This window comes from Ursus arctos, chromosome X, assembly GCF_023065955.2.
Source record: "Ursus arctos isolate Adak ecotype North America chromosome X, UrsArc2.0, whole genome shotgun sequence".
Taxonomy (NCBI): domain Eukaryota; kingdom Metazoa; phylum Chordata; class Mammalia; order Carnivora; family Ursidae; genus Ursus; species Ursus arctos.
Window position 1 is genome coordinate 57,047,708 of NC_079873.1, and position 25,301 is coordinate 57,073,008.

Sequence of the window (25,301 nt, forward strand, 5' to 3'; positions counted from 1 at the left end):
AGGTAGACACTTAACCGACTGAGTCACTCAGGCACCCCAAAATTTTATTTTTAAGTAATCTCTACACCTAAGGCGGGGCTCAAATTTAGAACGCTGAGATCAAGAGTCACATGTTCTACTGACTGAGCCAGCCGGGCACCCTGATTAAATCCAGTTTTAGAACATTTTTGTCACCCCAAAGAGATCCCTCATGCACTTAATCCCTGTTCCCCGCCCCCCCGCTCCAGGCAACTAGTAATCTACTTTGTCTTCTCTGAACATTTCATGTACATGGAATCAAATAATATGTGGTCTTTTTTTTTTTTTTTCAAGTAAGATCTACACCAACGTGGAGCTTGAACTCATGACCCTGAGATCAGGAGTTGCATGCTCGACTGACTGAGCCAGTCAGGTGCACTCAATATGTGGTCATTTGGAACTCACTTCCCTCTATTTAGCATAATGTTTTCAAGGTTTATCTACTTTGCAGCACATAGGGGTACTTTATTTCCTTTTTGGGGGGGGGGTTGACCAAACTTACTTTTATCTTGCAGAGAAGATCAAGAAAGGCTTTCTCTTCCACCCCACCTCCCTAATTATATTTATTGCCTCTCCCATTTTTCCCCTTAGTGCATCCTAGTTTGACTATATCTTCAAATAAGAGAATTGCTCTATTCCCTCAAAGAACCTTGGTCATTTGAAAGTAATCTAAAGTGTTCTTTAAATTCCCATAGTTCTACGTATCTTTTATCTTCTGCAGTACATAGTGTCAAAAAGAAAATCCAGAGTGGATTCACTAAGGTTAGGAGCCCCAGATCAGTAAAACCAAGACTTAATACCTAACTTAACTAGAGTTTCAGTTCCACCAGGAATATAACCTTTAACCAGTCAAAATGCATTTTCCTGGTCAGCAGTAGGAAATTATACTCATAGGCCCCTCTGTTCCCCTTTGGAGGGCGACCTTACCTAAAACAATGCTTTCTTTACTAATAATATTTTGGGGGGGTATTTTTAAAGTTTATTTATTTATAATCTCTACACCCATCGTGGGGCTCTAACTCACGATGAGATCAAGAGTCATGCTCCACCAACCGAGCCAGGCAGGTGCCCCTATTTCATTTCTTTTTATTGCTGAAAAATATTCCACTGTATGGATATATCATATTTTATCTACTTATGATTGAGGGAAATTTGGATTGTTTCTACCTTTTAGCTATTATGAATAGTGCTGTTGTGAACCTTTGTGTACAAGGTTTTGTGTGAACATGTTTTCAGTTCTCTTGGGTATATACTGGAGTGCTGGGAATTGCTGGGTCATATGGTAAATTTATATAAAACCATGTTTTGAGTCAAGAATAGCATCTTTAGCATTTATAGTATGTGAAGTCCCCTTCCCCATTCTTTTTCTTTTTTTAGAATTTTTAAAAAGATTTTATTTATTAATTTGACATAGAGAGCACAAGCAGGGGCAGTGGGAGAGGGAGAAGCAGACTCCGCGCTGAGCCAGGAGCCCAATGTGGTGCTTGATCCCAGGACGCCCCCCTTCCCCATTCTATAAGCCTCCATCTACCTCTTGCTGAATCTGTTTTTCCTTAAGCACAAGCATCTAGAAGCAGTATAAAGTACATTTAGGGCACCTGGGTGGCCCAGTCAGTTAAGCGTGTGCCTTCGGCTCAGGTCATGATCCTAGGGTCCTGGGATCGAGCCCCGTGTGGGGATCCCTGCTCAGTGGGGAGCCTGCTTCTCCCTCTCCCTCTGCTGTTCCCCCTACTTGTACTCTCTGGCTCTCTCTGTCAAATAAATCTTAAAAAAAAATAAAGTACATTTAAAAACATATTCCATTTTGCTTTTTTGTTTTAAATATTAGTATAGCAATAGTATTCTCCTAACTTTTCATTACTAAAGTGCAGCATCTCAGCTACTGTGCACGTTTTGGCAGATGTTTGTCATCTGACCTAGAAATATAACTACTGTTAACATTCCAAGGGACATCCATGCATTGAACTATTAAGTAGCCATAAAAAGGAATGAGGAAGAGTGCTACAAAGTGGTACACTGTGATTTCCCAGCTAAATTATTAAGTGAAAAAGAGCAAGGTGAAAGAGTATATATAGTATGCTATTTTGTGTAATGAAGAAATAATATGTATACTCATTTGCTTATTTTTGCAAAAAGAAACATAGGAAGTACAAGTATCATGTCATTCTATTGTACACCTGAAACTAACAGAATGTTATATGTCAATTACACCTCAATAAAAAAAAATAAACACAGGAAGGATAAAACAGAAACGAATGAATCGTTACTTATAGGGAGTGGCTGGGTATTGGGGTAGAGGGCATAGGCATGGGAGCAAGACTCTCTGGAAATAGCTTTTTACATACTTTTGACTTTTAACCATGTAAAAATTTACATATTTTAAAAATTAAATTGTATAAAAAAGGATAATATAAGCAAATTGTAAAGTTGAATATAAACAGAAACAACTCCCCAGAGGAAAAAAAATGATTCAAGTAATTTTTTACACACAGTACCCTATATATCCTTAATAGGATATATTCTTTTTTTTTAAAGATTTTATTTATTGGACAGAGAGAGACACAGCAGGAGAGGCAACATCAGCAGGGGGAGTGGGAGAGGGAGAAGCAGACTTCCCGCTGAACAGGGAGCTTGATGCGGGGCTTGATCCCAGGACCCTGGGATCATGACCCGAGCTAAAGGCAGACACTTATGACTGAGCCACCCAGGTGCCCCAGTAGGATATATTCTAAGGACAAACAACTGCAAAGAACTTCTGAACTTTACTTAGGTTTATTGTTGGTAGTGGTATCCACCTTGTAATTCTGAAGACAGTCAATATATGGATGTTGGGCACCAGAGTTTTAATTATAAGAGTAGCAAGATGGAAATACGAAATGGGGAAAAGTGAGAGAGAACCCTGTGGTGTTGGACTTGAATTAGAGGTATTAGTCTAAACTCATTATTTTTTTTTAAAGATTTTATTTATTTATTTGACAGAGATAGAGACAGCCAGCGAGAGAGGGAACACAAGCAGGGGGAGTGGGAGAGGAAGAAGCAGGCTCATAGTGGAGGAGCCTGATGTGGGGCTCGATCCCAGAACGCCAGGATCACGCCCTGAGCCGAAGGCAGACGCTTAACCGCTGTGCCACCCAGGCGCCCCTAAACTCATTATTTTTTATTTCTATTTTTTAAAATGGAAGCTCTACACCCAACGTGGGGCTTGAACTCACAGCCCCAAGACCAAGAATTGCATGATCTACCGACCGAGCCAGCCAGGTGCCCTTTTAACTCATTATTTTTTTTTTAGCTCTCTCCACTGAAAGGGCCTATTAAGTAATAATGCCACAGTTTCTAAATACCATTCCCCACTAAAAGATACCAGGGCTCCTTGGAGAAATGGCTTATATCAGGTCTGGGACAGGGAATGTACAGAGTAAGCCTAGAACATCTTGTGCCAAAAAGCAAGGAAGTACTCCAAGACTAATAACACAGGAGCCAGAGTGAAGTGGGTCCCACTGGACAAAGTTGGAACAGTTTGAGCTTCAAAAAGGATAGCGATGGTGCTAGATTATGACACATTAAAATAAAAACGGGGGAAGGGAGGTAAGACCGAGTTCTTTACTGAATAAATCCACTTAATAAGTGTAGAATGAATTTGAGAATTAGAAAAATCACCCTTCTGCGCTCTCCCAACATAATTGATTCAGGCAAGGATGCTAAAACCATTGGGTGAATATTCACACAATCTCAACCCCATTTACTAATTACAAAAGGAAAAATGTACCTTTGCAATAGAGAGATCTGGTGCTCAAATACAGCATCCCCAGTAGTGTGACAACCCGCTGTTTGTGCCTTCTGATGGCCGGCAAAATATTTAACGTAAGTCAATTCGAAGAAACAATCAGACGAATTCAGAATATGGAATATTTTCAAGACAATTTGCCTGGACTTTTCCCCAAAAATGTAGTGTCATGCAACACAAAGAAAAGGCTGGTGTTTCTGGATTAAGACTGAAGGGAGATTACCAAGTGCAGTGCAAGAACCTTTAGCGGATCCTGGACTGAATTGTAAAATGCTCCAACTAGGACAACTGGGGAAATCTAAATACGAAATACGAACTGTATGTTAAATGACAATGATTTAATGTTAATTTTTAAAGATGCAATAATGATTTTGTGGTTACGTAGAAAAATGTCTATAGGGCTGGAGAATCACATATTTGTAACCTACTTTCAAATGATTCAGAAATTAAAAAAAATAAAACCTGTAAAAATGTTAAGTTTGTGAGAAGGGTCCGCTGTTCCTTTTACTCATCTTTTTCACATTTCCCGAAAGAAACCGAGAGGAAGGGGACTCCATTTCCATGGGGAAATGTAATTCAAAACAACCTGGATAGGCACCTGGGGCACCGTGCGATTTACGGGCCAGTTTCTCCTTAAGAAGAACCGACACGGCAGACAGGAGATCCGCTTCTCATCTTCACTTCCGCGTACCACGGCGTGGTGACGCGCGGTTACTAGGACGTACGCTACGTGACCCAGGCAGCTCCTTCTGATTGGAGGATCAGCCGTGACTCTCACCCAATGCACTGGGAATGCTCATGCGCAGATAAGAGGAAGGAGGCGGGACCAAACATTTTCTTTGACCAACCGCTTTCCACCTACCCAACCGCCTGATTGCGTACGGTCGAATCAAAAGCCGTTAGTAAAGTAGTGCAACCAATTCTTTTTCGTAGGACGGCCGGTCTTTCCGGTTATTTCTCCCCCCCCCCCCTCCCCCGCCCCATTCCGCTTCCGGTAGGGCCTGGTGGGGTCAAGGAGCCCTGTAAGTCACTTCTGGGCGGCTAGTGTTTTTATTTCCGGTCCATGGGACCAGGCTGGGATTTGCTGCTGCCCGGAGCCGCTGGTGACACAACAACGGCCATCATGTCGGACACGGACAGCGATGAAGATTCTGCTGGCGGCGGCCCATTTTCTTTAACCGGTTTCCTTTTCGGCAACATCAATGGAGCCGGACAGCTGGAGGGGGAAAGCGTCTTGGATGATGTGAGGGGTTGGGCGTGGGTATGGGGTTGGGGGTGGTGCGGCTGAGTGAGGAGAGTAGAGGGTGCTTAGAATAGAGCCCCTGTGAGAGGGCGCGGTTAAGGTAAAGAGAGGAAATGAGAAGCGGACACTATCCTAGTAGAGCGTTCATAACGTAGTGTGGAGGCTCAGTTCTGGGGGAGGGTGGGAAGAAGAGAGGACTGTAGGCAAGCCCTCGTAGGGCAGGGCGCTGATGGGGTGGCTTTGGGGATAATATTCATCCCAACAAGGCAGCCGGAAAAATAGCGTAAGTTAGTGACATTGCTTTTAAGCCGTTGCTATGAGGACTTTGGAGATTTTTGAAACTGCCTGTCTTACATCGTTGACTTGAGATGGCTCTAGAGCAAGAGGACTGGACAGAACCTGTGACAAATCGTGTGGTTCAGGCCTCAGCTCTTAGAGCAGTGAATGTTGAGGCTACTTGGGGCAGACCCCTTCTGGCCCAGTGCACTTCTTGGGTAGTTTTCCCATTTTTCACCGACATTCGTGAAATTGTTTCCTGTGTCCAGATGAACCTTACCTACTTTCATTTAGGTTCATTTTCGCAAGGCGAAAATATCGGTCACTATTCCTGTTCTGCATCACACACAAGCACACAGAAGGTAGCAAAAAAAGTTCTTGTCATCCTTTCTCTAATCCCAGTGACGCCATTTGCCTTAGCCTTCATTCAGAGAACTACTGTTCATTTGTTTGGTCTCGGTGATGGTTCTTTGACTAATCTTTTCTTATTAAAGTATGGTGATGAAATTGGACTTAATATGTTGATAAAGATCTGATCACTGTGGAGTTTAGTGGAAGATTTACTTTACAGTTCTGGAATGTGATGCTCCTTTTAGCACACTGCAGAGTTATATTTAATACGGATTTATAGCTTTGTGCTGGACCAGGGAAATAAGCCATGTGATGTGGGAAGCTTAGGTTTAGTTGTTATCTTCGACTCTGGTGCTGTCCCTTTTTCAGGAGTGTAAGAAGCACTTGGCAGGCTTGGGGGCTTTGGGTCTGGGCAGCCTGATCACTGAACTCACCGCAAATGAAGAATTGACTGGGACTGATGGTGCCCTGGTAAATGATGAAGGTGAAGTGTGGGTCGTGGGGAGTAAGGAGGGAGGAGGCTAGCCACTTACCGTGTATGCACTTTTCAATGGGAATTATCTAAGGGAGTGAGAGTTACTTGCTCTTTGTTGAGATATACCTGCCCCCCCACCCCCCCCACCCCCCCCCCCCCCCCCCCGCCATTTTACTTATAGGGTGGATCAGGAGCACAGAAGATGCTGTGGACTATTCAGACATCAATGAGGTAGCAGAAGATGAAAGCCGAAGATACCAGCAGACAATGGGGAGCTTGCAGCCCCTTTGCCACTCAGGTGATTCTTTAGTGTCCTCAGTAGAGCATGCCAGTTCATTTTCTTGCTGTGTAGCCCATTTTGTTTCTATGTATGCGTTCTGCCATTGTTCCTGCTCTCCGTCCTTTGCTTTTCTCTCTTTTTGTTAGCTCAGTTCCATGTAGCTGCTATCTTTTTTTGTGTTCTGGGGCAGATGTTTATTTCTCACAAACGGGTTATTCCCAAATTCTTGGTGAATGCCAAGTAAGGATGGTAATGCTTTCCTTATCGTCTGGTATTTGAGTACCTACAGGGTTCATGGCATGGTTTTAGCTATTATTTGAACTCAGTCTTTGCTCTTAAGGACTTGGTAGTTCAGGGAGGATTAAGTATATACAATGTTATATATAAATGAGCACACATTTGTTGGCTCCACTTCTGTTAATCACTCACCACCTATATGCTGACAGAATGCACTTAATGCTTGCTTACAATGTAGGTTTCTCTCCCTGGCATAAGGTGCTACATAAAGAATCAGAATCAGAGCTGGAAGGGGTCTTAGTGATTATTTGTTATTAACCTCATCATAGATAAAGAAAACTTGGACTTTAATAAGATGTGGGACTTTTTTAAAAGTTCTATAAGTTAGGTAGTGGCAGACCTTGACTACTCAATAATTCAGGTTATTAGACTTTTATTGAGCTATTATGGGCTATAAACTATGATAGTATGGTACAAAGATAATAAAAATCCATTTTCTGATCTTGAGGAGCTTAGTTCTATGGTCTGGAACCTAGAGCTACTGATCATAGTTTCTTTTTTTTTTTTTTGACTTGTAATTGTTTACAACTTTTAATTGAGGTATAGTTGACACATATATAACTCATTGTTTCCATTGCCTTATACTACCTCTCACTGCTTGACACTGTTGTATGAGGTTGCTCATTGTTTGTTCATTGTCCACCTCATTGAATTAGATTTCAGGACCAATTAATGGATTTGAGTGCTTGTTATAGAGAGAGAATTAACTGTACCACATACACAGGAGGTAACCCAGAAAAATAGAAGATACAGGTCTCACAATCAGGGATATTATCATTTGGGGAAGATGGGATAAACAAACGCGAAGCATAATTATTCATAATAAAAAGACATAAGCCAGCTGCAGGCTCATATTTCTGTATAGAGTATTGTATTTCATTTCAAGAGGTTGACAGAATAAGACAAAGATTGTAACTGTTATTTTTGAGCAACCTGACTTAGGCTAAGGGGGAGGTGGTAGCTCTGATTTTCAGGGAATATTGGAATTTTCAGGTTTGGGTTTATTATCTTGGATAGGGATGTTAAGGAAGAGGACGAGTGGGGGTGTCCTAGTTGGGTTTTATGAGCTGACCTTCTAGAAAAGGAGGATGCTGCATTTGGTAGTCTTAGTACTTTGGGATGCTCATTTCTAAGTTCTCTTACTCAGTGAAGGTGCCTTCACTTGTGTCCTAACTTCCTCCTTCTCTGGCATTGGCCCCTTCACGTGGCTTGATTTACAAGGATTCTTCTTTGGAATAATTGAAAGTGGGTGGAGGTCATTAGAAAAGATGTCATGGAGGTGAATTTTGAGCAAAAGTTCGAAAGGGTTTCATGGAGAGGAAGCAGCAGGGCATTTTGGTTTGAAAATGTGTCTTGTCTAAAGGTTTGGAGATAGAAATAAGTGAATAGTGCAGGGGGAATTGGCCAGCAGGTTTTCCTGAAAGGAGTGGAAAACATACGGCTAGATAGCAAGGACCAAGGGGAGAGCAGTTTGACAGCATTTGATGTGTATGCATTACTTGGGATTTGATGTCATAAAGGATTGTAAACCAACATTGATTGTTGAGTAAGGGGCAGGGTGGTATAATGAAAAGAAAATGGACTTTGGAGTCAGAATGATAGGTTCAGGTCCCAGCTCCATATTTAGTTTGATCCTAGGAAAGTTGCTCAGCCTTTGAGGCTTAGATTTGTAATAATACCTAAGTTTTCTTGTCGGCAGTAAAGGTGATAATACCTCATTAATGGGTCTTATGTGGGAATTTAAGTTCATTATCACGGGGTATGAAAGCACCTACATAGTACAGTGTCATGGTGGATGCTCTGTAAATGTTGCCTTTCCTTCCTTTTTTTTTTTTTTAAGATTTTATTTATTTGACCGAGAGAGACAGCGAGAGAGGGAACACAAGCAAGGGGAGTGTGAGAGGGAGAAGCAGGCTTCCCGCCGAGCGGGGAGCCCGATGCAGGGCTGAGCCACCCAGGTACCCCTTGCCTTTCCTTCCTAAATGAAAATGAGAAGTGATACTTGTTGCTTGGGGGTTTTAATTAGAAAAAGGGTAAAGGTCCAGACTAACTTGGAGACTGTTCTTGTAGGCTAGATGTAAAGTCATCAAGGTCTCGAGTAGGTGGCAATTGTGGAAAATGCTAAGCAGAATTAAACTTGAGAGTTGCTGATAAAACATCAGTAGAACTGGTAAATAAGGAAGTGCATTGGAAAGAATATAGGCTTTGTTGTTCAACCAGCCTTGAATTCTAACTTTGTCATTTAAAACTGTGTGACCCTGAGTAAGTCGTTTCACTATCTCAGAATAATTCCTGCTTTGCCAACATTCTTGGGAGAATTATAAAGTAACTACAAATACCTGGCATATAATGGGAACTAAGTAAATGGAAGTTGCTATAGTGACTGCTATTAATGATTGGAAAAGGTGTGTTGTGGGGGGTAAGAGATTGATGGAGGAGACAGGAGACTTTAAGTCCTAAGCTGGGAAAATGAGGATGGAGGTGGTATTGATAGTAAGGAAAGGGAGTTTTAAAGAGGTGAAGGATATTTCAGTGTAATGAGAGATGCAGTTGTGGACTATCTGAGCGGAAAGGCTCTTTTTTAAAAAAAAATATTTTTTATTTATTTGAGAGAGAGAGGGACAAAGCATGAGCAGGGGAAAGAGGCAGAAGGAGAGGGGGAAGCAGACTCCCTGCTGAGTAGGGAACCTGATGCAGGGCTTGATCCCAGGACCCTGAGATCATGACCTGAGCCAAAGGCAGGTGCTAAACTGACTAAGCCACCCAGGCGTCCCTGAGTGGAAAGGTTCTCTAGGCAGCACAACATGCAGTGTGATTGTAGAGGGGTAAGTCAAGGCAAGACCTACAGATTTGTGTTTAATCTGGATTAAGGGTGATTCTTGAGTGAGGGAATGGAGCTTGTGTAGAGGAATAAAAGCAGAGTGTTCACCATCAGGTGTTGAGTGATCCCAGAGGTTAAAGGTCAGTAAAAAGAATAACAAACTGCAGAAGGTAGACAAAAAATGTGTCAAAGATATGGGGTGTGGGAAGAGAGAAAGTCTAGTCTTAAACGGACAGAGAAGAAAGAATGTTAAATTCAGTTATGAGATTGAGCAGGATGAAAATAAAAAATCAAATAGGATTTGATCAGGAGAAGGAACAAAGGTTTTAAACAGTTCTTGGGCGGGGGCGCCTGGGTGGCTCAGTCGTTAAGCATCTGCCTTCGGCTCAGGTTATGATCCCGGGGTCCTGGGATCGAGCCCCGCATCGGGCTCCCTGCTCAGCGGGAAGCCTGCTTCTCCCTCTCCCACTCCGCCTGCTTGTGTTCCCTCTCTCGCTGTATCTCTCTCTGTCAAATAAATAAAATCTTAAAAAATAAATAAATAAATAAACAGTTCCTGGGCGTTCCCTAAATTTCTGTATGAGATATACATAGTGTTCTGGTATTTGGTGGTGTTGTGTCATCATCTCTTTCTGAAGGCAGAAGCTGCACCTCCTGTGTGTTCTTAAGGGATCTGTTTAGTGTTTCACATGGTGCTTTAAATTCTTGTGTAACAAAGGAACTCAGCTGTTGTGTGACACATTCTGTATATTGAGATCATCCTCCTGGTTTCATTAGATTATGACGAAGATGACTATGACGCTGACTGTGAAGACATTGACTGCAAGTTGATGCCTCCTCCACCTCCACCTCCAGGACCAATGAAGAAGGATAAGGACCAGGATCCACTTACTGGTGGTAAGTGGAGACTGTCTTTTTTTGTCCAAGGAACAAGTTCCATTCATAGATCTAGGCTTTTGGCCTATCCATAGGGAGCTATTAAAATTAAGCTGCTAGGAAAGGATACAACTTCTGGAAGTGATTCATACAATTTTTAAATTTTAATGTCAAAGGGAAGCTTTACTTTTGAAACATTTGGCAACAGTATTTTAACAGATACTCAACAAAAAGTAGTTTAGGTCAGTGGTTCTCAAATCTGGCTGCCTGTCACAGTCATCCCAGGCCTTTAAAAAAATACAGATTTCTGACTCTCACCCAGAGAGTCTGGTTCTGAAGATCTGGGATAGAGCCCAGGAATTTCCAAGTGTTCTCCAAGTAATTGCTGGTGCAACCGATCTGCATATTGGTATTTGGAAACTACCTGTCTAGATGACTGTCTTTAAAAGAAATGAGTAAATGGGGGAAGGCATCCTAGAATGGGCATAAATCATAAAGAGCTAACTACCAGATTCAGAGATTTCAAAGGCAAGGGCTTTAGTGATCCTCTCCACTTTTCCTGTGTCGGCCACAATAGTTACTCTGTCCTAGGCTAGGAGATTGCGGAAGAACAGTGTTTTTGATCTCCTGTATTTTGAGAATTATGTTAGCCTAAATTCCTCCTATTAGAGTTTTAGCCACTTTTGCCTTAGTCTGCAGGCTAAATAACATCTGATAACTTTATGTCCTAAATCTTATTTTATGTTCAACAACTTCATTATCATCCTGTGGGCCTAAATTCTTAGTTAATGGGTCCCCAAAGTAGAAATGATAAGGCCTGATTGGTAGAAATGATAAGGCCTGATTGGTATAAAAGTGCTACATAATTCTGCTATTGATCACATTCCTTTAATATATGTGTAGAAAGTAGTAAATGTAGTAATAGTGTTTGTTTTCTCTCATCACAACCCTAGGGTACCGGGTACAAGGTGAGTTGGGGATGGTGGGAGATAATGAGTTGGAATGAGTTTTCTGGGTTGCATTCTAGTAATCTGGGTGCTTGGAACTATATCCCCTGCCACTGAGCCATGCATATAGCCTAGAGTGGGTACTGGCTGAATCGGAGGAAATATGCTCACAGTTACATGCCAAAGGGGTTTCTCTTCCTTGTTGCAGTGTCTGAGGATGGAGAAGGCATCATCTTGCCCTCCATCATTGCCCCTTCCTCTTTGGCCTCAGAGAAAGTGGACTTCAGTAGTTCCTCTGACTCAGAATCTGAGATGGGACCTCAGGAAGCAACACAGGCAGAATCTGAAGATGGAAAGCTGACCCTACCATTGGCTGGGATTATGCAGCATGATGCCACCAAGCTGTTGCCGAGTGTCACAGAACTTTTCCCGGAATTTCGGCCTGGGAAGGTACCTTCCACGGAGAATGCCCCCACATTGTAAACCACTGACCTCTCCTAAATGCTGAGTTCTTTTGCTAAGATGTTGAATATAGAATGGATAAGATTTAAGAGTTTCCTTATTCAGTGACATTGTATTAGGTCTTTTTTATAAAGTTGTATGCATTGATGATAGTACATGTGATTTACGTAGTTCTCATTAGAAATTGTCCTTGTTGTCTGAAAAGAACTAGTGCAAATTATTAAGGGATACTTCTTTACTTTCTTGGTAGATGTTATAACTCTGAATTCAGCGCTCCTTGGTCCCTCCCCCACAGCCTAGTAGACCCCTCAAGGGAGTTTGCAGACCCAGACGCTGCTGTTTTCCCATCAGATGTTGAGTCTTTTGAGTCTCTTGTGTTCTAGGTATTACGCTTCCTACGTCTTTTCGGACCAGGGAAGAATGTCCCATCTGTTTGGCGGAGCGCTCGGAGAAAGAGGAAGAAGAAGCACCGTGAGCTGATACAGGAAGAGCAGATCCAGGAGGTGGAGTGCTCGGTAGAGGCAGAAGTCAGCCAGAAGTCTTTGTGGAACTATGACTACGCTCCACCACCACCTCCAGAGCAGTGTCTCTCTGATGACGAAGTAGGCAAAATAGAGACCTGGGATTGAGACCTACAAGTGGAACACATGAGTTCTCCCTAGCTTATCTCTAAATTGGAAATACCACCTTAGCAGGCAGAGTCCTGTGCTGATTATGCATGAGTAATCGTGAGTTCAGTTTTAGTGGCTGTCCCTTCCCTGTTATAGTAGAAAAGTATCGCGGGCCAGCACTGGTGAATAGGAGTTTGCTAGGCAGAGTGTGCCATGATCTAGCTCCATTGTTCACATTCTAACTCCAGTCCTGTTGAAGAATCATCCTTATAGTTCCTCTGACTTCCCTTCCTCGCTGTGGACTCCCTATAGCCCTAGGACTTCTGGGATCAGGAAATCCTCCTTCCCTCCTACTTTGTTCTGTTACAGATTACAATGATGGCTCCTGTTGAGTCCAAGTTTTCCCAGTCACCTGGAGATACAGATAAAGTGACAGATACCAAACCAAGAGTGGCCGAGTGGCGTTATGGGCCTGCTCGACTGTGGTATGATATGCTGGGTGTCCCTGAAGATGGCAGTGGGTTTGATTATGGCTTCAAACTGAGAAAAATGGACCATGAACCTGTGATGAAATGTAGACTAATGGAGGTAAGTGACACTGGTATGTAAGAAAGGAATCTGCTCCCAGGGCCCTTTCCATTTTACTTAACTTTGCTTTCTAGTTGGGGGAGATACCAGGTAGGGTGTGTTCAGTGGGCGATGGAGGTTCTAAGCCTTACGCTTGTTAATGGTATGTCGCCCTGGCGACTAGGCCCCATCACAAGGATTCTGTTCGGGCAATGAGTGCTGCGCTAGACCAGCAGCGGGAGGAGGCAGACATTGCTCCATTATCAGGTTCTTCTTTCAAGTCAGGGACTACATTCGATGTGTCTGATGGGGGATCTGGAGTGGGAACTTTGACCAGTGACCATTCAGGGATTTGTTGTTCCTTTTCTGTTTCTGTAGGACTTTAGGAAACTTGAGGAAAACAGCATGGACCTTCTGGCTGATGAAAACTTCCTGATGGTGACACAGCTGCATTGGGAGGATGATATCATCTGGGACGGGGAGGATGTCAAACACAAAGGAACAAAACCTCAGCGTGCAAGCCTGGCAGGCTGGCTTCCTTCCAGCATGACTAGGAATGCCATGGCCTACAACGTTCAGCAAGGTGTGCTTCCGTGCCAGCTGTGTCTAGCACACTGCCCTTCATCTCAGTTATCCTGAGTGGGTTTAGCTGTGCTCTTTTCTGCTCCTGAGGGACAGCAAAATGTTTTGGACCTGAGCCCTGATTCTAGCCCGTAATAAGTTGTACACTATTAACAAGCTAGGATGGACTCTGATTTCTCATTAGAAAAATGTGAAAACCACTTTGAAGTTCATGGTTTTCCTGAACTAGAACAAGGCTTTATCTCCATGGTCTACTTCTGTTTTCAAAGCCAGCCTCTTTATCATGCTAGAATTTTCTTTTTCTCTTCTTAAGTATGCAAAAAAAAGGTACGTCATGCTTAATGTAGAAAACTTTGAAAATAGAATACAATGCCAGAAATCACTGATAATCCAGCTATCCAGAGATGATCTATTAAGTTTTTGGTGTACTTTGTTTTTGGTTTTCTGTCGTGTGTGTGTGTGTATGTATGTATGTATGTATGTATGTATGTATGTAGTTGAGCTCATTTCTATAGGCAGTTTTGTATACCGTGCTTTTCACTTGACATCAGTATTACTCTGTGTCATTCAAAGTTCTTTATAAAAATGTTTAACGACATGGGAAACTCAAGTAAAAAAAAAAAAAGTAAAGTGACATACGAGATACCCTGTTTATTTAAGTGGGAAATACACAATATATAATCATAGAAGGCTGACTGAAAGGAAATGCACTATGGGATTCACAGTGGTTATTTCTGGTTTGTGAGATCACAAACAGCTTCAGTTTCCTTTATATTTTTCTGTATTTCCCTTCAGTTAACCTGGATTACTTTTTTTTTTTTTTTTAAGATTTTATTTATTTGACAGAGATAGAGACAGCCAGCGAGAGAGGAAACACAAGCAGGGGGAGTGGGAGAGGAAGAAGCAGGCTCCTAGCGGAAGAGCCTGACGTGGGGTTTGATCCCACAATGCCGGGATCACGCCCTGAGCCGAAGGCAAACGCTTAACCGCTATGCCACCCAGGCGCCCCAACCTGGATTACTTTTATAATCCAGAGGAAAACAAAAATGTCTTTAATTTTTAAATCTAAGAGGTTTTTTTCCCTTCTCTCGTTCTATCTGAACGCTTTGCTGGTTGCATAGTATTCTTACGTAGACGTTTTCATAATTTACCAGTAGTTACTGTGTTTTTAATGCATATTTTACTACCATTTAATGTTAGTATATTTTACCATATCATTTCTTATGATTTCTTTAGCCAGTCCCTTATTAAACACACATGGCTGTTTAAATTTTGAGTTTTATGAAAAATATGAACAACTTCACTAACATTTACTCCTTTTCCTTTTGCTAGAATCCTGATTGAAAGGAGCTGTTGTCTGTTATTGAGTGTTTCCTCCTTTTCCGAGTAGGTTTTGCAGCCACCCTGGATGATGACAAACCTTGGTACTCTATCTTTCCCATTGACAATGAGGAGCTGGTGTATGGACGCTGGGAGGACAATATCATCTGGGATGCTCAGGCCATGCCCCGGCTGTTGGAGCCTCCTGTTTTGACACTTGATCCCAATGATGAGAACCTCATTTTGGGTATGGTATTGGCAGGGACCAGTGTTTCTTCTCCGTAATTGACAGCTTGGTGCTAATGTCAAGGGACGGGGAAATCAGAAGGGTTGGGAAGGTCAAGACTAGAAGCTTCTCAGGGATGCCTGGCTGGCTTATTCAGTGGAGCAGGTGACTCTTGATCTCAGGGTCGTGAGTTCCAGCCTCACATTGGGTGTGGAGCCTACTTTAAAAAATAAGAAACTGAAAGACTAGAACTTCTAGGTAGCAGTTGAGAGAGCAGAGTTGTGGCTGTTAGTTTCTAGTATTTGTGTTTTGCTTAGGGAAAACTCCTAATGTAGGAATATTGAAAAGTAGTACCTTTGAGATTTCAGGAGTGCAGTTTTTTGGTTAGAGGGAATCACCTACTAGAAGTGGTCTGGGTTGGGATGAAAGATCTGGTTAGGAAGCACAAAGGTATCTGTAGGAAAGGTGAAGCTTCAGGGATAGTATCTCCAGAGTGACTTTTGTTTCATCCTTAGAAATTCCTGATGAGAAGGAAGAGGCCACCTCCAACTCCCCTTCCAAGGAGAGTAAGAAGGAATCATCTCTGAAGAAGAGTCGAATTCTGTTAGGGAAAACGGGGGTCATCAAGGAGGAACCACAGCAGGTCTGCCCAGGGAAAAGGGACTTAGGCTGTTTAGAAGAACAGAGAAAGATAATGGAGAAGGGTAGTCTAAGGTTTATTTGATGTCTGTTTGATGTTCCATCATTAGAACATGTCTCAGCCGGAAGTGAAAGATCCATGGAATCTCTCCAATGATGAATATTACTACCCCAAGCAGCAGGGTCTTCGAGGCACCTTTGGAGGAAATATTATCCAGGTAAAAGCATTTTTTTCTGTGATGGATGGGAACCACTGCCTTGTTTTGATGGAGGATATGGGTAACTCTTGCCTAGGCTGGAGTTAGTATTTAATTTGAACCCTGTATTTCTTGTCTTAGCACTCGATTCCTGCTGTGGAATTACGCCAGCCCTTCTTTCCTACCCATATGGGGCCCATCAAACTTCGGCAGTTCCATCGCCCACCTCTAAAGAAATACTCCTTCGGGGCACTCTCTCAGCCAGGTCCCCACTCAGTCCAGCCCTTGCTAAAACACATCAAAAAGAAGGCTAAGGTATGACTGAATTCTGGTTAGGAAAAAAAACAGTTGTAAAAGACACTGGAGTACAAATTGGGGAAATGGACTTGATATTAGATGATATTCGGAAATTACTTTTTTCTCAGATGTGATAGAATGTTATTGTAGTTATTTAGGAGAATGTCCTTATTCTTAGGGGATGCATGTGGAAATACTTAAGGGTGAAGTGTCATGATGACTGTAGCTTTCAGAAATGATTCAGGGGGCGCCTGGGTGGTTCAGTCGGTTGAGCATCTGCCTTCGTCTCAGGTTATGATCCCCAGGTTCTGGGATCGAGCCCCACATCGGCCTCCCTGCTCAAGGGGGAGCCTGCTTCTCCCTCTGCCTGCTGCTCCCCCGCTTGTGCGTGCGCCTTCTCTTTCTCTCTCAAATAAAAAATCTTTGAAAAAATGATGCAGCAAAATCTATAGAGACAATTTTAGATAAAACAAGGTAAAATATGAAGTTATATCTAGGTGGTGGGATAGTAAGTATTCATAGTTTCAACTTCATGGTTGAAAATTTTTGCAATGAAGTTTAAAAAAAGGGGAGGCAAAATCATTTTTGGTGTCATTGTCTCAGAATGAACAGCATCAGTTTGTAGTTCTTGTCCTGTCAGGAATTGAACTGTATTCTCTTTGTTCTGGTCAGATGAGAGAACAAGAGAGACAAGCTTCTGGTGGTGGAGAGATGTTTTTTATGCGCACACCTCAGGACCTTACAGGCAAAGATGGAGATCTTATTCTTGCAGAATACAGTGAGGAAAATGGACCATTAATGATGCAGGTTGGCATGGCAACCAAGATAAAAAACTACTATAAGCGGGTGAGTCTCAGAATAACTTTTGCTACTAATATAGTTATAATTACATATCCAGCAATAGTCTGCGAACATATATTTTGTCTTTGTTATGCTGTAAATTTCTTGGGAGAAAGAAATGGTATCCTTTTTGTAGTTAGTAACATTAGTAAAATGCTATGCTCAAGGAGTATTTTGTGTAGGCTTATTGATTCTGTTCAGTGGTAGTAACTGGGTCTTCTGTGTTCCTTCTAGAAACCTGGAAAAGATCCCGGAGCCCCAGATTGTAAATACGGAGAAACTGTTTACTGCCATACGTCTCCCTTCCTGGGCTCTCTCCATCCTGGCCAATTACTGCAGGTGAGGGATTCTTTCCTGTTAACTCTTTCTTAAGGAACTTGACAGGTGAGGAGCTAGTCAGCCCAGAAAGAACCAATTCTAGTTGATTGAGGTACTACTTATATACCAAGTATGGGGAGGATCAGTATAATCCCCAAATGATTCTAATCCCCAAATTTTCTTTTGATCTTTTTGGTAAAACTGGCTCCTAATAATGTTATTTGTAAACTAAATTTGAAGTAGTTTTTAGAAAACACACATTGGTCCAGAAACACCTGGGTGGTATACGGAAGTCAATCTGGGATTAATAATTTACTGTAGTTAGTTAATGAGTATTTAATTTCTATCTGCAGAATTGGTATGTTTTCATTGTGTTAGTCATGGTCATTTTGAGGTATTAAAGCACACCTGAACCATGCCATTTACAGTCCTTGGCCATAGTAAAGTGTTTCCCGCCCCACCCCCTTTTGTTCTGATTTGTGTAGAGAGGCCCTCTGGCAACTTAGCTTTTACATGTTTTGTTAAAGAGAAGTACAGAGGTGCACAAATGATGTGAGGACATCTCTAGCACTCTGCTACCTTGTTTTTTGTCCTCCATTTCTCTTGGTAGTCTTAACCACTTTTCCTCGTCTTAATAGCTAGTGTATTCTATTACTATTGCTTATTCTCCCAAAGCATCTTTAGACTGTTCCTGGCCTTCCTCTCCCTATAACTTTCTGTTGACATTTTCTACCAATCCCTCCCTTTCTTTTGTGGCTACCTTTATAGTCTCTTAAAGATCCTCTTTTATCAGGGCACCTGGGTGGCTCAGTTGGTTAAGTGTCTGCCTTCGGCTCAGGTCATGATCCCAGGGTCCTGGGATCGAGCCCCACATTGCATCAGGCTCCCTGCCCAGTGGGGAGCCCACTTCTCCCTCTCCCTCTGCTGCTCCCCCTGCTTGTGCTTTCTCTCGCTCGCTCTCCCACTCTGTCATACATAAATAAAATCTTTAAAAAAATCCTCTTTTATCTTTTATAATTCTGTTTTTCTCCCCATTTCACATTTAAAATTCCCCCCCCATACTTACAATTTTCTATCTGCATCCATATATTAAAGATTTTCTCTCTTCCTGATTTTCTGAGAAGTTTTTCCTTTGAATCACAGGCTTGATTGGTCCTCATCTGGCTGATACTTAAGCAAGCTCAAATGTTTCTGTCCTGTATGTTTAGTCTGTCTTTTCTAGCACACTTTCTCCCCCATTAGTTTTTGGTTTTATCATTTTATTTACTTTACAAATGTTTTGATCTTACTTATATTCTGTCAGGAGCTATGCTGGGGCCTAGGGTAGTAATATAGTACTTGTTAGTTTATAAAGTGATCTTTCTATATAATCATAGCAGTCCTGCAAGGTATAGGCATTTTAAAGTATCTCTGTTTTATGGATGAGGACAGTTAAGCTCAGAGATATTAAATAACTAATCTGACATCATACAGTGAGTAGCACAGTCAGTGTCATCTGAATCCAAATCCTGTAGCTTCCCTACTACTGACTCTTAAAGATAGCCAGTGGGTAAAAAATTACTTTCTAATCCTGTTTGACGTTCCGTATTCCAATTTGTTTATATTATTGGATAGGTTTTAGATGGCATTATGGGGATAGAGTGCAAACAAGCTTGATTTCCCTTTCTCATTAGTTGACTAAATTTCCTAGGGTTTCTCTGTATATAATTTTTGTGTTTTTACTTTTGTTAGGCATTTGAGAACAATCTTTTTCGTGCCCCAATTTATCTTCATAAGATGCCAGAAACTGACTTCCTTATCATTCGGACAAGACAAGGTTACTATATTCGGGAATTAGTGGATATTTTTGTGGTCGGCCAGCAGTGCCCCTTGTTTGAAGTTCCTGGGCCCAACTCCAAAAGGGCTAATACACATATTCGAGACTTTCTTCAGGTAAGAATGACAGAACAGGGAGGTGGGTCAGGATGCACCTAATGGGATTGTGGATTTGGGGGCACATCAGGAAAGATAAAATACATAGGGGCTTAGCAGGGGAAGGAGCCCGGCGAGCACTTTTGTCCTCTCTTTTGCCAAATGAAAAACATTTGGTTTGTTGGGCAGGTTTTTATTTACCGCCTCTTCTGGAAGAGTAAGGATCGGCCACGGCGGATCCGAATGGAAGATATAAAAAAAGCGTTTCCTTCTCACTCAGAAAGTAGCATCCGGAAGAGGCTAAAGCTCTGCGCTGACTTCAAACGCACAGGTCATTAGTTGTGACTCATTATTTGTTCTGTCTCTTTCCAGGAAAGGAATTACGGCTTTCAGTGAAAGGCTAAGCATACTGCTCACATATTTAGAAATTGAGAGTCATTAAAAGAAGGAAATAGTAAATCTTCTAATTAACGGAGGTTCTGATTGCTTTTTGATTCGTGCCTGCCAGGAAATTCATTGTATGTTGTGTGTCACGAGGTGTAGGAAACCTGGCAGCAGGGTTTTTTTTCGGCAGTCAGGCTAACTGTACCTAGACCTTCTGGGACATTGCTTGGTTCAGTCTCGGTTTGTTCTCGTTGCTGTCAGTAGAAGGGCCTTTGGAATTCAGAATGGTCTCCTTTTCTCTACTTTTTCTAGGGATGGACTCAAACTGGTGGGTGTTGAAGTCTGATTTTCGTTTACCGACTGAAGAGGAGATCAGAGCTATGGTGTCTCCAGAGCAGTGCTGTGCTTATTATAGCATGATAGCTGCAGAGCAGCGGCTGAAGGTGAACACCTTCCTGCCAGGCGCTGCCTGTGCCTGTGGGTTTGTTTCAGAGAAATGGGGGTGAAGACTGTTCTTGCGGTCTTAGAAATGGTTACTAGATTATTAACCGGTTGCTTAAAAATTCAAGCTCTGAAGTACTCTGTTGGTTCTGAGGAAAACTACAGTGTAGCTAAGTATCAGTGGGAAGGCTTAATGGGGACTTAGGGCATATTGTTTCATCCATTTTGGTGGTGACTTTAATCTTCGTTCTTTACAAGACGGGTGTAAACGGGGCAAATACTTCTCGGTTGTTTTCCGTAGCCTTCCAGGTGGGCAGGGATGATGGTGCTGGACATGTGCTTTAGAGAAGCACAATATCCTTCTCAGGCCCAAACAGGAAAGCTCTAGCTGGGGTGAGCTGGCACAGCTAGACCACTGAGTTAGAGTCAGCAGTAATGAGCATCTCTACTTAGCTTCCTTTACAGGCCTTAACTATCCATACATCAGCTGGCAAATTCCCTGAAATGTGAAGTATCTTCTGATAGCCTAAGGATGTAGAACGGTGACAGAGACAGTGAAGACTTTACAGAATCCATTCTCTATGCAAAAATGTACTTTGATACTCTGTACTTGGTACTTAGTGAAACTTGTACTTGGTGTTTTCCAGTGTATTGATTGGTTCATGCTTAGATTTGTGCTCTTTCAGGATGCTGGCTATGGTGAGAAATCCTTTTTTGCTCCAGAAGAAGAAAATGAGGAAGATTTCCAGATGAAGATTGATGATGAGGTAAGGCTTTACACTAATTTTTTAAAGCTAATTATTAGCACGCATGTGCACACGCTTGGGGGCTGGGGGGCAGGCAGAGGGCGAGAATCTCAAGTAGACTCTGCCCTGAGCGCAGAGCCCAGTGTGGGGCTCAGTGTCACAACCCTGAGATCATGACCTGAGCTGAAATCAAGAGTTGGATGCTCAGCTGACTGAGCTGCCCAGATGCCCTGGTTTTATGCTAATTTTTATGAGTACATCCCATTTATCCATTGTTATTTTTTTCCATTTATCCTTCTTAAAAAAAAAAAAAAACAACTTTATTGAGGTAAGATTGACATACCATAAACAGCACGTATTTAAAGTGTACTATTTGATATGTTGTGATGTATGTTCATACTTGTGAATCCTTGTATCAAGATAGTGACTATATCTGTCACCCCCAAAAGTTCTTTGTACCCCTTTGGAATTCCTTTCTCCTGTCTCCTCCCTTCACTCCACCCTCCTTGTGCCCTGACAACCACTGATGCTTTCTGTCACTATAGATGAGTTCACATTTTCTAGAATTTTAGGTAAACGGACTCATACAGTATGTACTCTTTCTTTTTTTAATTGTGGTAAAATACACAACAAAATTTGCCATCTTAACCTTTAAGTGTACAATTTGGTAATGTTAGGTATGTTCACATTGTTATATAACCATTTTCCAGAACTCTTTTCATCTTGCAAAACTGAAACTCTCTTACCTATTAAATGACGAGCCCCCATTCCTTCCTCCCCCAGCCTCTGCAACCACCATTCTACTGTCTCAATGAATTTTACTACTCTAGCTACTTCCCCTAAGTGGAATTATACAATATTGTTTTTATGTGACTGGTTTATTTTATCCAGCATGATATCCTCAAAGTTCACACATGTTGTAGCATATATCAGAATTTCCTTCCTTTTTAAGGCTGAATAACATCCCACTGTGTGTATATACCACATTTTGTTTATCCATTCATCCACTGATGGACATTTGGGTTGCTTCCACCTCTTGCTATTGTGAATAGTGCTACTGGGAACGTGGATGTGCAAGTATCTCTTCAAGATTGTTTTCTTTTGCATATATACCCAGAAGTGGATTACTGGATCACGTGGTAGTTCTGTTTTTGGTGTTTTGAGCAACCTCCATACTTAACGTTCTTCAAAGCAGCTGCAGCATTTTACGTTCCTATCAGTGGTATATAAGAATTTCAATTTCTCCACACTCTCGCCAACACTTGTTATTATTTTTTTGATAGTAGCCATCCTAATGGTTGTGATGTGGTATCTCATTGTGATTTTGATTTGCATTTCCCTAATGATTAGTGATGTTGAGCCATCTTTTCATGTACTTATTGGACATTTGTATATCTTCTTCTGAGAAAGGTCTGTTCAAGTCCTTTGCCCATTTTTGAATTGGGTTGTTTGGTTTTTGTTGTTGAGTCGTAGGAGTTCTTTATAAATTCTGGATATCAATCTCTCATCAGATACGTGCTGTGCAAGTATTTTCTCCCATAAGTTGCCTTTTTATTCTGTTGTGTCCTTTGATGCAGAAAAGTTTTTAATTGAGATATAGTCCACTGTATCTAATTTTACTTTTGTTGCTTGTGGTTCCATATCAAGAAATCATTGCAAATCCAGTGTCATGGTTTTTCTTGTATGTTTTCTTTTAAGAGTTTTATATTTTAAATTCTTATATCTGGGTCTTTGATCCATTATGAGTTAATTTTTATATATGGTATAAGGTAAAGGTTGAGCTTTGTTATTTTGCATGTGGATATTCTATTTCCAGCACCATTTGTTGAAAGTATGTATTCTTTCTTGTCTGTCTTCTTTCACCCTGTAATTATGTTGAGATTCATCCAGGTTATTGATCATTTGTTCTTTTGTATTGCCACATAGCACTCCATAATGTGGATATACCACAGTTTAGCTAATCACCCATCAAAAGACATTTTGGTTGTTCCCAGTTTTTGGCTATTATGAATAAAGCTGCTGTCAATATTCATGTATAAATCTTTGGACACGTTTCCTTTTTTCTTCGGTAAATACCTAAAAGGAGAATTACTGGGTCATATGGTAATTCTGTTACCCTTTTCTTTTAAAATTTTATTTATTTGAGAGAGAACACAAATGGGGGGTGGGAGGGGAGAGGGAGAAGCAGACTCCCCGCTGAGCAGGGAGCTTGATGTGGGGCTCGATCCCAGGACCCTGGGATCATGATCTGAGCTGAAGGCAGATGCTTAACCAAGTAAGCCATCCAGGTGCCCCTGTTTTAGCTTTGAAGGAACTACTGGACTGTTTTCCACAGTGACTGCATTATTTTTACATTCTTATTAGCAATAAATGAGGGTTCTAGTTTTTCCACATCCTTGTCAACACTTGTTGTTTTTATTATTATTGTTGTTGTTACAGCTCTCCTGTCAGATGTGAAATGGTCTCACGCTGCTGTTTTGATTTGCATTTCCCTAGTGGCTGAGGGTGTTGAGCTTCTTTTCATGTGCTTATCATCCAGACATCTTTGGTCAAGTGTCTGTTCATCTTTTTAGTCTCCTATTTTTAATTGATTCCTTGTTTTTTTCACATTGAGTTTTGAGAGTTCTCTATGTATTCTAGGTCCGACTCCTTTATCAGGTATGTGATTTGCAAAAATTTTCTCCCAGTCTGTGGCTTGTCTTTTAATTGTTTGTTTTAACAGTGTTTTATGAAGAGCAGAATCCAGATTGTCAGTTTTCTCTGTTGTTTGTGGTTTTGGTGTTGTATCTAAGAAATTTTTATCTAACTCAAGGATGCGAAGATTTTCTTCTGTTCTAAAAGTTTTGTTGTTCTAGATCTTACGTTGAGATGCATTTTGAGTTGATTTTTGTATAGGGTGCAAGGTATAGATTAAGGTTCTTTTTCTTACATATGCATGTCCAGTTATTCCAGCACCACTTTTTCAAAAGTTGAATGACCTTTTAAAATTAAAACTGATCATGTAACTTTCTTGCCCAAAGACTTTCTTTGGGTCCTCACTCCTTTTAGAAAGAGCTCTTCACATGATTTATAAGGTGCTGCATGATTTGGGTCTTGTATATAACTCTAACCTTCTTTCATCTCCTGTCACTGTCCATCTTGTACTCTAAGCTCTAAACATACTAACGTTCATTCAATCCCTTCAGTTTCTTTCTGTTGCCCTCCAGGATTTTGCAACTGCTTTTTCCTTTGCCTTGAATGTTTTCTTGCCACTCCTCTACCATCTTACCTTCACCTAGAATTTATATTTCCTTGGAAGCTTACCCTCACTCCCACCATATTGGCTCATTATTCTTCCCGTCTTTATGTACATGTAACACTTTTTACTTTACTATCAATGCACTGATACGCAGTATCAAATTTGGTTGGTTATTTGTCTCTTCCTCACTAATGTGAGGTCCATGAGAAAGTAGTGCCTGGCATGTGGTAGGTGTTCAATAAATATTTGTTAAATCAGTGAATGATTGTAAATGAGGTCAGACAGTGAGTGAAGAAGCAGTGTGGTGGTCTTTTGAGGTTGGAGTGAAGAATGAGTGGATGTCTAAGAATTTCAGAAAGTAAGGATTTTGTCAAATAGATTTCAAGATTGAATCTTGATTAGAGAATTGGCCACTTTTTAGCTAATTGTGTATACTCTTAACTGGTCTGTGTGGACAAGCACTTCCTCTTGTCTTAATTCCCTGATTATTTTGCGGGGTTAAACATTATTCAGGGTCCCAGGAGGGGACAGACATTTTTGACCAAACCAGTGGCAGAAGTAGAATGGACCTGGGGTTAAAACCAGTACCTTGTAAAACGTGCTTACCATTTAATTATAGAATGTACTGGCCATTCTAAAGAAGCCCTTTCAGCAGTTGGGCAGTCAGATGCATCCTCAGTCTGAGCATCACGAGAGAGGGGCAGCACTGTCTTTGAGAACTCTCAGTGTATCCCAAGGGATATGGGGCTGTTCCGCATATTGCTCCTTGTACTGGCTGGGATCTTGATTTCTGTGTACTGTCATAACGTAAGTTCCATAGCGGGGAAGAAGAGTAAGCTGAGTACTGGGCAGGTTTATATGCAACTGTTGATCTTCATGCATAATTTAAGAAAGCATCAAATTGTACATTATTGTAATTATTCCAACCTTCTAAGTATGGCTAGACGTAGAGCAAATGTTTCCCATAGCCCTTAGAATCTTTTTCTGTACCTCAGGTTCGCACTGCTCCTTGGAACACCACAAGGGCTTTCATTGCTGCCATGAAGGGCAAGTGTCTCTTGGAGGTGACTGGGGTGGCAGATCCTACAGGGTGTGGTGAAGGATTCTCCTATGTCAAGATTCCAAACAAACCCACACAGCAGAAGGTAAGACTC

At 41.5% G+C, this 25,301-nt stretch overlaps 1 protein-coding gene across 12 annotated transcripts in view; it reads left to right on the top strand.

Annotated features, from left to right (window-relative positions):
* The first annotated feature begins 4,784 nt into the window (after window positions 1–4,784).
* Window positions 4,785–25,301, top strand: part of TAF1 (TATA-box binding protein associated factor 1) — a 69,572-nt gene continuing 49,055 nt past the window's right edge. For 5 of the 12 annotated variants that reach the window (XR_008959311.1, XM_057312425.1, XM_026485775.4 and 2 more), the window contains exons 1-19: window positions 4,804–5,045; window positions 6,042–6,156; window positions 6,329–6,445; window positions 10,323–10,442; window positions 11,577–11,818; window positions 12,214–12,432; window positions 12,811–13,029; window positions 13,387–13,591; window positions 14,981–15,157; window positions 15,652–15,779; window positions 15,886–15,993; window positions 16,114–16,287; window positions 16,942–17,115; window positions 17,344–17,448; window positions 19,159–19,359; window positions 19,528–19,669; window positions 20,035–20,165; window positions 20,850–20,930; window positions 25,143–25,292. Coding sequence is in view for 11 of the 12 variants with exons in the window: in XM_057312425.1 (XP_057168408.1) it covers window positions 4,866–5,045; window positions 6,042–6,156; window positions 6,329–6,445; window positions 10,323–10,442; window positions 11,577–11,818; window positions 12,214–12,432; window positions 12,811–13,029; window positions 13,387–13,591; window positions 14,981–15,157; window positions 15,652–15,779; window positions 15,886–15,993; window positions 16,114–16,287; window positions 16,942–17,115; window positions 17,344–17,448; window positions 19,159–19,359; window positions 19,528–19,669; window positions 20,035–20,165; window positions 20,850–20,930; window positions 25,143–25,292 (2,988 nt within the window). In the remaining variant the exon portion in view is untranslated. Of the gene's footprint in view, window positions 5,046–5,782; window positions 6,157–6,328; window positions 6,446–8,579; window positions 8,683–10,322; window positions 10,443–11,576; window positions 11,819–12,213; window positions 12,433–12,810; window positions 13,030–13,386; window positions 13,592–14,980; window positions 15,158–15,651; window positions 15,780–15,885; window positions 15,994–16,113; window positions 16,288–16,941; window positions 17,116–17,343; window positions 17,449–19,158; window positions 19,360–19,527; window positions 19,670–20,034; window positions 20,166–20,849; window positions 20,931–25,142; window positions 25,293–25,301 lie in introns of those variants that run through there. The other 7 variants (XM_026485776.4, XM_048213771.2, XM_048213766.2 and 4 more) reach the window with 6 other exon arrangements.